Raw genomic sequence first — 13,281 nt, forward strand, 5'->3', positions numbered from 1 at the left:
CCCCCCCCCCCCCCCCCCCGAAACAAATGTCTTGCAATCTGCTCTCTGGGAGTGTAAAATCCAGACCCTCGTGACTGAGGTGGTTCAAAAGGATGTTGGTACAAGTAAAATGTCTTTTCTCAAGTCGTTCATTGAAATCTGGGACAAGAGAATTTATATTGAAAAGTCCTTCAGGCAAACCAAGATCAAAACCAAACTAAACTGTGCCACCAGAAAACACGCTGCAAATCTATCGAACGGATATAAAAACGCTCCTCTCCAGTCTCGAGAGCTAGCTATAAATTGCATTTAATAGATGTGCCTATATCATGTTATAGAGTTGTGCCTGATCTAATGCAGGCTTTTAAAAGGTCCTTTACAATTACAGTACAACATGTATCAGACTGAAGTTAGGACTCCATCTGGTTTTAAGCAGGCCTGAAGCAACATTTCTGAGAGGAAATATCCCCTCAAAAACCGTACAGATAGAAGGAAGACCACGTTAGTGCAGACAAGAATGTTTCTGTGCCTCCCACCAAGTGTTAGTATTTGTGCCGGCATTGCTGTTAATATGGTCGCGTAGCTACATAGACAGTTGCCCTTACCCTCATGCCTTCAAATCTGGACAAGGCTCGAAGTGGCCTCAGTGCCCGCAGGGTCCTGAGAGATTTCATAGCAACAAACTGCTCGTAACCAAGAGTCTTTGTCAAAAGGCAAAGAACAGAAATCTGTGCAGATTGAACGGAACGGAATTGAATGGTTATCTGGGTAATTGTTGTTTCAAACTGTTAGGAAAACGTGGAGTTACAACAAAGGTCACATTGCAGCATTCAACAACTATCAGAGGCTCTGGATTAACTGCTAAAGTAGAAACTAACTGTGCCTTTTCGAAGAAACCCTTTTTAGAAAAATGTATTCGGTCACCTGTTAGCGTCAGGCCGTCATCTGGGGCAGTACGTTGCTCACTCATTTTGTACTGTAAGAGACACTTTAACCCCCCAGTACCAGGCAGAGCTTGAATTCAGCCTTGTTCTCTCCCACCTCATCTCTCCTCTGAGGTAAAGGAAGCATACGCTGTGTTTGGGGAGAGGGGGGGGTGCTCAATTCTCCCAGCATTCGCGAGTGAGTGGGCTCCTCAAGAATTGAACTGAAAAGGGCAGCACGGTGGCGCAGTGGTTAGCATTGCTGCCTCACGGCGCCGAGGTCCCAGATTCGTTCCCAATAGTTCAATCAATAGTTGATGAATCCTCGGCTGAGAATGTTGTAGTCTGGAGCTTTGGATAGTGGTGGTAGAGACTCCAACTTTCTTTCCATCATGTGACTGACTAGGAATCTCTCCCTCTCTTACTGCCTGCTATTGAAGTTCTTTGAAAGGATTGATATCCAACCTGTTTGGCGGGATTGGCCACGCTAAATTAAGACCATAAGACCATAAGACATAGGAGCGGAAGTAAGGCCATTCGGCTCATCGAGTCCGCTCCACCATTCAATCATGGCTGATTTCAACTCCATTTACCCGCTCTCTCCATAGCCCTTAATTCCTCGAGAAATCAAGAATTTATCAACTTCTGTTTTAAAGACACTCAAACTGTCCCTCAGTGTCCAAGGGTTAAGTGGGATCATGGGGATAGGGCGGGGGAGTGGGTCCAGGTTAGGGTGCTCTTTCGGAGGGTCAATGCACACTCAATGGTCCAAACAGCCTCCTTCTGCACTATAGGGATTCCATGAATTATGGTAAGGTCATGCCAAGGACAAGAGGCTTGTCTTCCTCGCAGTGCTCTGTTCAGAGCAGGAGAAAGGCCAAGGTGGTGACTAGGCCTCATAATAAATCAAGCACTTTGGATTTGTTGAAAAAAACAATAATTTTAAGCAAAACCCACTTTAAGTAAATTAGAAGGATTTTCCTATTTTCCTCTGGTGCTTTTCAATGGGGTGGTTCGTTTGGGTCAGATTCCTTAATTTGGCTGACGGGATAAACTGATATATCCTCATGGTGAATTACCCAGGTACTGGGTTAGGCTGCTAGATGGAGCACTAGACTGCGGTTTGCAAAGGCTGTCCACCCTCCTCAGTTGCTTCGAGCTAAACAACAGGTCTTCTGGGAGTGTCGGCTCTCCATTGTTGTCACAGTTAGTCATAGGTTTGTTGGATTCTGTAACCAAGCAACGGCAGTCGTCTGGGATTCAGAGATAATAACCTGAGCAGTGTGGTTTAAGAAAGCTTTGCTAACGGTGGCGGGGGCCAGGGGAAACTCACTTGAAACAGCGTGGGCTAAGATGGGAAATGGCAAAAACAGGGAGACGCGACTCGTGCACTGAAACACGCTGGGTACCAGGGAAGGGCTGGGACCAAAATTTATTTACCAAAGCACTCAGGTTAGAGTTCAAAAAGGCTAAAGGTAAAAACTGAGGCACAACTCATGCAGGCATGTCAAAACCTTACCTGGGTCTCTGTAAGAAAGTACATGCATTAGTAGCAATGTTAGATGTGTAAAATATTGGTGTTCACCTTCATGACGTCGAGGCACAGTAGTGATTTGGAAACAGTCTTCATCAACTATTCTGAATCAATTTAACCTACAGTTCACTTTCAACCAACAACACATTGTCACAACAGCAGTTGGGATACCATTTCCACGGAGCATTCGGCTAAATGGATGTCATGGTTAATGTCCCATTCATTCTGGCTATTGGAAACCACATCAGCCTTTCCCAGACTGCTAGCAAAGACACCACAGGGCAGAATGGAATGTAACAGGCCCGGAATCAGACCGACAATCTGCGTTATTCTCTAGGTGTGTGCCTGGAATATCTTCCCAAGTGCGTTAAACCTCCCAATACTGATGGATATCTTATGGAATGTCAGGAGTAAAACTCCTTGCATTTAAAAAAAAAAGAAAATCTTTCTTGAGATTGGGACATCACTGGAGAGTGCACCGTATATCGCTCACTCCCGAGTTGACCGTGAATAGTTGATCGTTGCTTTTCCTCGCTAAACAGTTTATTTTTGGAAGTTTGGTATCTCAAGCCTGACAGACGGGAATGGATGTAATGGGAATGCCACTCTGAATGACTGTGGAGTCCGGATGATCCGTGTGGCGCTCTCCAGGGTGCCCATTCCCGTTGCTTTTCAGCCTCATCGGGGAAGAATTTTCTAGAAGTTATGCTTGCCATTTGTACCTGTCCTTTGCACTTTTGTTTTAAGGTTTTATTTTGATGTGGTCAGGTCTTGTGTGGTGCTGAGGGTAGATTCCTTCCTCTGAGCCAGAAGCTCCAGGTTTAAGCCCCATTCCAAGCCTTAATGGCCAAGGGAGGCAGTGGCATAGTGGTATTGTTACTGGACCAGAAATCCAGGGTCATCCTCTGGGGACCTGGTTTTGAATCCTGCCACTGCAGATAGTGAAATTTGAATTCAATAAAAATCTGGAATTAAAAGTCCAATGATGACCATGAAACCATTGTTATATAAATAATAATAATAATCTGTTATTGTCACAAGTAAACCCATCTGCTTCACGAATGCCAGGGAAGGAAATCTGCCGCCCTTACCGGGTCTGGCCTACATGTGACTCCAGGCCCATAGCAATGTGGGGCAATTGGGGATGCGCAATAAATGCTAGCCCAGCCAGCAACGTCATTGAATAAAAGGAAGCTGCAGTCATACCCCGCCAAACAGGTTGGATATCAATCCTTTCAAAGAACTTCAATAGCAGGCAGTAAGAGAGGGAGAGATTCCTAGTCAGTCACATGGTGGAAAGAAAGTTGGAGTCTCTATCACTGTCCAAAGCTCCAGACTACAACATTCTCAGCCGAGGATTCACTTTGGAAGTGAATGTTGCCAAAAGGAACTCAGACTCCTTGGGGGCCCAATTGTGGACCAGATTGGTGCCAACTGACAATGTTAGGAATGTAGATTCCTTTACCAGTGAATTAAGAGCAAGCGATGCTCATTGAAGCTTGTACTTAGGAGTTGGGCTTTTCCTCAGTTGGAGTTAGCGTCTGGACAGGGAGGGGATCCAGAAGGGAAGAGTGGAAATAGTGTTGGTCCTGAACTCTTGTATCACATCGAAACAGTTATGGATCACGGAATGTCTTCTGCTGCCTGTTGCAGTAAATGGATATCGATTTGTTTAACAGCAACAGAACGGGGTTCAATCCCTGCTCCAGCTGGAGTAGACACGGGGCCTGCTTCTTTGCAGAGTACGATGCTGTGGGTCGGTCCTGCCTTGGGGCTGAGAATGAAAGGAGTAGATTTCTACGGGATCTGGTGCCAGTTGCCGATGTCAATGTGTTGCTAGTTTATCTGATACAGATGAGACCAACTCAGCAGTCAAGTGACTTGAGACCCACTTCTCATGGCAATAACCCTCCTGCAATTAGCTGACCGTCAGCATCATGGGATTTAGAATTCAGCGAGCTGGCCTTGTGCTAATAAGGAGAAAAGTGCCATTCTAATTATCAGCACATTGTATTCTGTACCTCACACCTCGGCGTGTTAAAACCAAGAGTTAATTATAGTCCCACTTCAACACTGTTCACAGTGATATAGCCCTCCCTCTCTCTTGCCAACTCATCATATGGTTGCCTTGGGATCATGGAACTTGGAGAGGACAGACATATGTAATCGCTGCGATGGAAAGGCAAGGAAATTCTATCTGTTCAAAGCACTCCCCTCGTTGCCAAAAACAGTTCTAAAAATATTTGTTTATTAACGAGGACCTTGAAATCGTCTCCCCTGACATTTTGATCTTGCTTCGCAACAATGTGAGCCACAGCCATTGGTGGAACCATGAGGAATGTGAGGGCTCTGGGACAAGGCCAGGGGAGTGGGGGAGGGGGGGGGGGGGAGGGGCGAGTGGGATTCATTGGACAGCTCCTTCGAAGGGCCAGCATGGTCACGATGGACTGAATGTCCTACTCCTGTGCTGTGCGATCCTCGAACTTCCTTGTTTGCTGGAGCAACTCGCCAGGTTTTTGTTTTGCAAATTCACTTCCCCACTCTACAACTTTGGAAGGCGAACCTCAAAAGGTTTGTCTGCAGCATTCCACAGTTTAGCAATCTCAAGTTTTTGAAAAACTCAACTTCTGGAGTTAAGTAATGGATAGCAAGTAGGAAATCCCTTTGTCTGCCTGCGGTGCCTTCGGGAAAAGCATCCCCTTCTTGTGTTTTTTTCATTCGCAGTCTCAAGCTCTGGAGGGGGGACGGACCGGGGGCAGGGGGGGCGCGCGGGGGGACGGACGACTGTTTCTGAATTTGACGTCCTTGTGCTGTCTTGTATTACGTTGCACGCCAATCGCCCCCAACTATTGTGAAATGCCCACAGCACCTGAACTTGCATTGCACAAATAAAATGTTAAGCCGGTTAATCTGCTCACTTAACACGTGTGAAATATCCGCTGTTGCTTTCTTTCCCTTTCAACCTTCGAATCTATTTAAAAAAAAAATATTTTTCACAGGATGTAGGCATCACTGGCTGGGCCAACATTTATTGCCCATCCCTAATTACCCTTGCGGAGGTGATGGTGAGCCGCCTTCTTGAGCAGCTGCAGTCCCTGTGGTGTAGGAGCACCCGCAGCGAAGTTAGGGAGAGAGAGTTCCAGGAAAGACTGATCAGATTGTGGAGAGAGAAACGACAAATGTGACTCTTTGAAGATGGTGCTGCCACACCTGCCGGATGCTTCCGGCACTTTCAGTCTTTAACTCAGACTTCCGGCGTCCTCAGTATTTTGCTTATAGGCTTGATGGGCTGTTAGCTGGTGCAGGGCAAGTTGGCTTCACTGCACAGAAGCAATCTCTGGGAACAGCATGTGGAGTCAGGATGGGGAACCGGCATGAGGCACTTTGCCCCCGTTTTCACTCATGACCCCACCTCCAAACCCAGAAGAAAGGGCCCGGTAAACTCTTGGGTGCTGCTCCCGGCTGGCGGACTGGCCAACAGAATGTGGGGTTAGCGGGTAGGCCACACTCCTTGACGACAGGCCGTGTAAATTCCGAATAATCATTTTGAGTGCTTTGAAAGGGGGGGGGGAAAGCCAAGCATTGTGCATTTGAAAACATCCAATCAGATTCACAAAAAGGGGAGAATATTGAAAGTAAAGATGTCACAACAGAAGGGAACTAGAATAAAAAAACAGCCAGAATAAATGTTTTACATCACTGAAATGGAATGGTACCCTTTGAATACTGATGTCTTTCAGAATTTGTATATTTGTTAATCACCAAACATGATTGTTATTTCACTTTTCTGTTGTCAGACAATAGACGAATGCTCTGCGCATGGTCCAAACCACTCGTTGCAAACCCATAGTTTTAGATATAAACTAAAAAATAAGAGGTTCTCTCAGTTGAACTTGCTCTTTGAATAAAAAACAGACATCATTCAATAACAACACCTCTGCAAGTGCCCTAAATGGCCTTAATAAATACAAACATCAAACAACAATGGTACTTCAAGCAGTAGATTTGATCATTGAAGAGCTGCAGCGGAAATGTCTTCTAAATTTACGTCAAGCACACTCCCACAAAACTGGGCCCATTCTCCCACATACTTACAGCCACAATGAGGAAGTCCAGCCAGCACCAGGCGTTGGTGAAGTATTTCTTGAAGCCGTACGCCACCCATTTGAGAAGCATTTCCAGGACAAACACGTAGGTGAACACCTTGTCCAGGTATTCCAACACAACTTTTATCACTGGCCTTGTGTCGATATTAACGTCTTCAAAGGTCTGCAGAACACAAAGGCACATCCGGCAATCAAACTGAGCATTGAGTGGGGGGGGTGCACCTGGGGGAGAACGCTATTGCAGTTGTTGCACTGTGCGCCGTGATCCCAAGCATTGTCCGACACCCGTGAATCCGCATATCCACATGCAGCCACAGTATAAGGAATGTGCAGTCAGAAACAGGCACCCCCCCCCTCCCCCCAGCCCAGTGTTTATCCTCCCCACGAGTCTCCTCCTGCCTTACTTCAAACTCACGCTATCTCGACATTCTTCTATTCCTCTCGCCTTCATGGACTCGGCCAGCTTCCTCATGAATGCATCTACACTGTCCATCATGCCTACTCTCGTGCTGACAGGTTCCATATTCTCACCACTCCGAGTAATGAGGTTTCTCTCAAATTCTTCATTGGATTTGTAAGTGACTATCTTCTATCTATGACCTCTGGCACTGATATCACCCACAAGTGGGAACATCTCTGCACCTATCGCATCAAACCAGTTTGTACGTTCCATGACCTCTGCCAGGTCGCCTACCCAGTGTACCCGCCCCCCCCCCCCCCCCCACCCCCAACTTCCGCCACCACACCCTCCCTTACAACCCCACCCTTCTCTTTCCTGGAGAAAAGAGGCCCGGCCTGCCCAATCTTTCCTGACATTCCCAACCATGATTATTGGGGTGGACAGTGTCCCGTGTGCCTTGTTAGCATTGGATAATTGGTGTTAGTGTTGCCCCTGGTTCCCTCCCCCTGCTGCACTGCCTCCCCTCCCCCTTTCCCACCCCTCCTCCCTGCCACCCAAAATCCTGGAAATATCGGGTCGCCGTAAAGAATGAGGGTGTGGAGGAGATCCGTTATCGCAAGTCACTGCCCCGGCCTCCTCAGCTTTGCCGGAGGGAATTGAGCCTTCCCTACACGCAGGCCCTAGAAAATTCCCCATCCATGAACTGCAAATAAAATCAGTTGAGAAGTGACAGCTTTTCTGCACCATTCACCATCAGAGAATCACAAACTATTTCGGCACAGAAGGAGGCCACTCGACCTTTAGTACACTGGGCTAAATCGCTGGCTTTGAAAGCAGACCAAGGCAGGCCAGTAGCACGGTTCAATTCCCGTACCAGCCTCCCCGAACAAGCACAGGAATGTGGCGACTAGGGCTTTTCACAGTAACTTCATTTGAAGCCTACTTGTGACAATAAGCGATTTTCATTTTCATTAATTGTGGGCCGGCTCTTTCGTACGACCATTGGAGATAGGAGCAGCAATAGGCCACTCGGCCCTTCGATCCTCCTCTGCCATTCGATAAGATCACGGCTGACCTGGCTGTAACCTCCCGTCGACCTCCACTAACCCTTCACCCCCTTGTTTATCAAGAGGAAGACTTTACTTCCCCTGCCTTTTGCGGAAGAGAGTCCCAAAGACTGCAGACCCTCAGCGGGAAACAAATCCTCCTCAACCCTGTCATAAATGAGTGATCTCTTATTTCTAAACAGTTCTAGACTCTCCCACAAGAGGAAACATCATCTCCACATCCACCCTGTCACGTCCCCTCAGGACCTGATATGTTTCAATCAAGTCGCCTCTTACACTTCTAAACTCCAGCAGATACAAACATAACCTGTCCAATCTTTCCTCATAAAATAATCCACCCATTCCAGGTATTAGTCTAGTACACCACTTCTGAACTGCTTTCAACACATTTATGTCTTTCCTTCAATTAGGAAACCAAGGAAGGCTGTAAATGAGTTTGAAGCAGTTCAGAGCAGAGCGTTCTAAACAGTGAGTTCTGGGAGGCTGAGCACCATCTCATTCTCGCTCGACATTCATATACATCTCTCAACATGGTTCACTGCGAACAAGCAGGATGCTTAATCCAACTATAGTAACCCTGCTATCACTCTGCTCAGTCAATACCCATACAGGAAAGGCATTGGCTTGGTTGAGCACCTTACTGGGCAGTGTGTCAATTCAATCAATATTTCAACCAAATTACTGCTGGGGGCTGGTGTGGAGGGTATTACTGGTGGGGGCTGGTGTGGAGGGTATTATTGCTGGGGGCTGGTGTGGAGGGTATTATTGCTGGGGGCTGGTGTGGAGGGTATTACTGCTGGGGGCTGGTGTGGAGGGTATTACTGCTGGGGGCTGGTGTGGAGGGTATTATCGCTGGGGGCTGGTGTGGAGGGTATTACTGCTGGGGGCTGGTGTGGAGGGTATTATTGCTGGGGGCTGGTGTGGAGGGTATTACTGCTGGGGGCTGGTGTGGAGGGTATTACTGCTGGGGGCTGGTGTGGAGGGTATTATTGCTGGGGGCTGGTGTGGAGGGTATTACTGCTGGGGGCTGTTGTGGAGGGTATTACTGCTGGGGGCTGGTGTGGTGGGTATTACTGCTGGGGACTGGTATGGAGGGTATTACTGGTGGGGGCTGGTGTGGAGGGTATTATTGCTGGGGGCTGGTGTGGAGGGTATTACTGCTGGGGGCTGTTGTGGAGGGTATTACTGCTGGGGGCTGTTGTGGAGGGTATTACTGCTGGGGGCTGTTGTGGTGGGTATTACTGCTGGGGGCTGGTGTGGAGGGTATTACTGCTGGGGGCTGGTGTGGAGGGTATTATTGCTGGGGGCTGGTGTGGAGGGTATTACTGCTGGGGGCTGTTGTGGAGGGTATTACTGCTGGGGGCTGTTGTGGAGGGTATTAATGCTGGGGGCTGGTGTGGTGGGTATTACTGCTGGGGGCTGGTGTGGAGGGTATTATTGCTGGGGGCTGGTGTGGAGGCTGTTACTGCTGGGGGCAGGTGTGGAGGGTATTATTGCTGGGGGCTGGTGTGGCGGGTATTACTGCTGGGGGCTGGTGTGGAGGGCATTACTGCTGGGGGCTGGTGTGGAGGGTATTACTGCTGGGGCTGGTGTGGAGGGTATTACTGCTGGGGGCTGGTGTGGAGGGTATTACTGCTGGGGGCTGTTGTGGAGGGTATTACTGCTGGGGGCTGTTGTGGAGGGCATTACTGCTGGGGGCTGGTGTGGAGGGTATTATTGCTGGGGGCTGGTGTGGAGGGTATTACTGCTGGGGGCTGGTGTGGAGGGTATTATTGCTGGGGGCTGGTGTGGAGGGCATTATTGCTGGGGGCTGGTGTGGAGGGTATTACTGCTGGGGGCTGGTGTGGAGGGTATTACTGCTGGGGGCTGGTGTGGAGGGCATTACTGCTGGGGGCTGGTGTGGAGGGTATTATTGCTGGGGGTTGGTGTGGAGGGTATTATTGCTGGGGGCTGGTGTGGAGGGTATTATTGCTGGGGGCTGGTGTGGAGGGTATTACTGCTGGGGGCTGTTGTGGAGGCTGTTACTGCTGGGGGCAGGTGTGGAGGGTATTATTGCTGGGGGCTGGTGTGGAGGATATTACTGCTGGGGGCTGGTGTGGAGGGTATTATTGCTGGGGGCTGGTGTGGAGGGCATTATTGCTGGGGGCTGTTGTGGAGGGTATTACTGCTGGGGGCTGGTGTGGAGGATATTACTGCTGGGGGCTGGTGTGGAGGGCATTACTGCTGGGGGTTGGTGTGGAGGATATTACTGCTGGGGGGTGGTGTGGAGGGTATTACTGCTGGGGGCTGGTGTGGAGGATATTACTGCTGGGGGCTGGTGTGGAGGGTATTACTGCTGGTGGCTGGTGTGGAGGGTATTATTGCTGGGGGCTGGTGTGGAGGGCATTACTGCTGGGGGCTGGTGTGGAGGGTATTATTGCTGGGTGCTGGTGTGGAGGGTATTACGGCTGGGGGCTGGTGTGGAGGGTATTATTGCTGGGGGCTGGTGTGGAGGATATTACTGCTGGGGGCTGGTGTAGTGGGTATTATTGCTGGGTGCTGGTGTGGAGGGTATTATTGCTGGGGGCTGGTGTGGAGGGTATTATTGCTGGGGGCTGGTGTGGAGGGTATTATTGCTGGGGGCTGGTGTGGATGGTATTACTGCTGGGGGCTGGTGTGGTGGGTATTATTGCTGGGGGCTGGTGTGGAGGGTATTATTGCTGGGTGCTGGTGTGGAGGGTATTATTGCTGGGGGCTGGTGTGGAGGATATTACTGCTGGGGGGTGGTGCGGAGGGTATTACTGCTGGGGGCTGGTGTGGAGGATATTACTGCTGGGGGCTGGTGTGGAGGGTATTACTGCTAGGGGCTGGTGTGGAGGGTATTACTGCTGGGGGCTGGTGTGGAGGGTATAATTGCTGGGGGCTGGTGTGGAGGATATTACTGCTGGAGGCTGGTGTGGAGGGTATTACTGCTGGGGGGTGGTGTGGAGGGCATTACTGCTGGGGGCTGGTGTGGAGGGTATTATTGCTATGTGCTGATGTGGAGGGTATTATTGCTGGGGGCTGGTGTGGAGGGTATTATTGCTAGGGGCTGGTGTGGAGGGTATTATTGCTGGGTGCTGGTGTGGAGGGTATTACTGCTGGGGGCTGGTGTGGAGGGTATTATTGCTGGGTGCTGGTGTGGAGGGTATTATTGCTGGGGGCTGGTGTGGAGGGTATTATTGCTGGGGGCTGGTATGGAGGGCATTACTGCTGGGGGCTGGTGTGGAGGATATTACTGCTGGGGGCTGGTGTGGAGGGTATTATTGCTGGGTGCTGGTGTGGAGGGTATTATTTCTGGGGGCTGGTGTGGAGGGTATTATTGCTGGGGGCTGGTGTGGAGGGCATTACTGCTGGGGGCTGGTGTGGAGGATATTACTGCTGGGGGCTGGTGTGGAGGGTATTATTGCTGGGTGCTGGTGTGGAGGGTATTATTGCTGGGGGCTGGTGTGGAGGGTATTATTGCTGGGGGCTGGTGTGGAGGGCATTATTGCTGGGGGCTAGTGTGGTGGATATTACTCCTGGGGGCTGGTGTGGAGGGTATTATTGCTGGGGGCTGGTGTGGAGGGCATTACTGCTGGGGGCTGGTGTGGAGGATATTACTGCTGGGGGCTGGTGTGGAGGGTATTATTGCTGGGTGCTGGTGTGGAGGGTATTATTGCTGGGGGCTGGTGTGGAGGGTATTATTGCTGGGGGCTGGTGTGGAGGGCATTATTGCTGGGGGCTGGTGTGGTGGATATTACTCCTGGGGGCTGGTGTGGAAGGTATTATGGCTGGGGGCTGGTGTGGTGGATATTACTGCTGGGGGCTGGTGTGGAAGATATTATGGCTGGGGGCTGGTGTGGAGGATATTATTTATTCATTTAAAAAATAAATTTAGAGTACCCAATTCTTTTTTTCCTAATTAAGGGGCAATTTAGCGTAGCCAATCCCCCTACCCTGCACATCTTTGGGTTGTGGGGGGGTGAAACCCACGCAAATACGGGAAGAATGTACAAACTCCACACGGACAGTGACCCAGAGCCGGGATCGAACTTGGGACCTCGGCGCCGTAAGGCAGCAATGCTAACCACTGCGCCACCGTGCTGCCCTGCCTTGGAGGGTATTATTGCTGGGGGCTGGTGTGGAGGGTATTACTGCTGGGGGCTGGTGTGGAGGATATTACTGCTGGGGGCTGGTGTGGAGGGTATTACTGCTGGGGGCTGGTGTGGAGGATATTACTGCTGGGGGCTGGTGTGGAGGGTATTACTGCTGGTGGCTGGTGTGGAGGGTATTACTGCTGGGGGCTGGTGTGGAGGGATGAACTATCAAAGGTTTATCGGTTGACCAGCAGTCTGGAACTGGGGATAAACGAGCCATGCATCAATCGTGGTTTCGTTAAGATGTGTGTGTGTGAGGGGTAGCGCCACAAAGCATAGGGCTGCACATGCAAATGAGAAATTAGTGACATTGGCAAGAGAGACCCCGTCAGCAGGTGTGGTGTCATCGCCCTCATGAGGAATGGGGTGGGGGAGGGCTGAGAAGTCTAGGGAGAGACCCTGGAATTTATCCAGTGTGTTCAGCTGGAGCTACGACGGGGGGAGCAATAAAATACGGAGATCCTGCCAAATGTGCTCAGCCAAGAGGGTTTACGGGATGGAGTGCTGCTGCCAAGCTTTGCCCAGGAATGCGCCAAGAAAAGTTACAACTTACCAGAGCCCCGCTGCTCAGCAGAATCATGAAGATGATAAAGGTCTCGAACCAGTTGTGTTCCACAATTTTGTAGCATGTTTTTCTCAAGTTCCACCAAATCTTCCCTTTTCCGGTTGTGATGTCCACCTGGCAGCAGGTAAAATGGCGAACACAAGCTGCAAGAAGAGTGGCTGGATCAGGACCCCATAACAGTGATTGATCTTCATATTGTCTGTACACCGTGGCCGGGACTTCCCAGCTCCCAGCAGCCTGTTTTCTGGTGGCAGTGATGGTCGCCATTGGCCACTGCTGGGAACTTCTAGCCCCGCCCACATCTATGGAATTGTGTATGGCTCGCCCGGCCTGCCGCCAGGGAACCTGTCGCCGAGCGTCGCCGTCGGCGGGACTGGAACTTTGCGGAAAGGGCCAGAAATTACCGCCCGTCTTTCACAGCTTCAGGAAGGCTAGAATTCACCTTGAGATCATATCTCACTGACCGCTGATTCCTCACCCCTGGCTTCCATACAGCTGAATACTGGGCAGTCTGCGGCAAATATGACACCCACTGTTACTCGCTACCATC

General features: G+C 50.2%; 1 protein-coding gene across 3 annotated transcripts in view; it reads right to left on the minus strand.

Moving 5' to 3' along the window:
* Positions 1-13,281, minus strand: part of LOC140424757 (sodium channel protein type 1 subunit alpha-like) — a 702,944-nt gene that overhangs the window by 63,576 nt on the left and 626,087 nt on the right. For 2 of the 3 annotated variants that reach the window (XM_072508138.1, XM_072508136.1), the window contains 2 exons: positions 12,720-12,874; positions 6,532-6,705 (listed from right to left, as the gene is read on the minus strand). In XM_072508138.1, the coding sequence (XP_072364239.1) occupies positions 6,532-6,705; positions 12,720-12,874 (329 nt within the window). Of the gene's footprint in view, positions 1-584; positions 708-6,531; positions 6,706-12,719; positions 12,875-13,281 lie in introns of all 3 variants that reach the window. The other variant, XM_072508137.1, reaches the window with a different exon arrangement.

This window comes from Scyliorhinus torazame, chromosome 6 (assembly GCF_047496885.1).
Source record: "Scyliorhinus torazame isolate Kashiwa2021f chromosome 6, sScyTor2.1, whole genome shotgun sequence".
Taxonomy (NCBI): domain Eukaryota; kingdom Metazoa; phylum Chordata; class Chondrichthyes; order Carcharhiniformes; family Scyliorhinidae; genus Scyliorhinus; species Scyliorhinus torazame.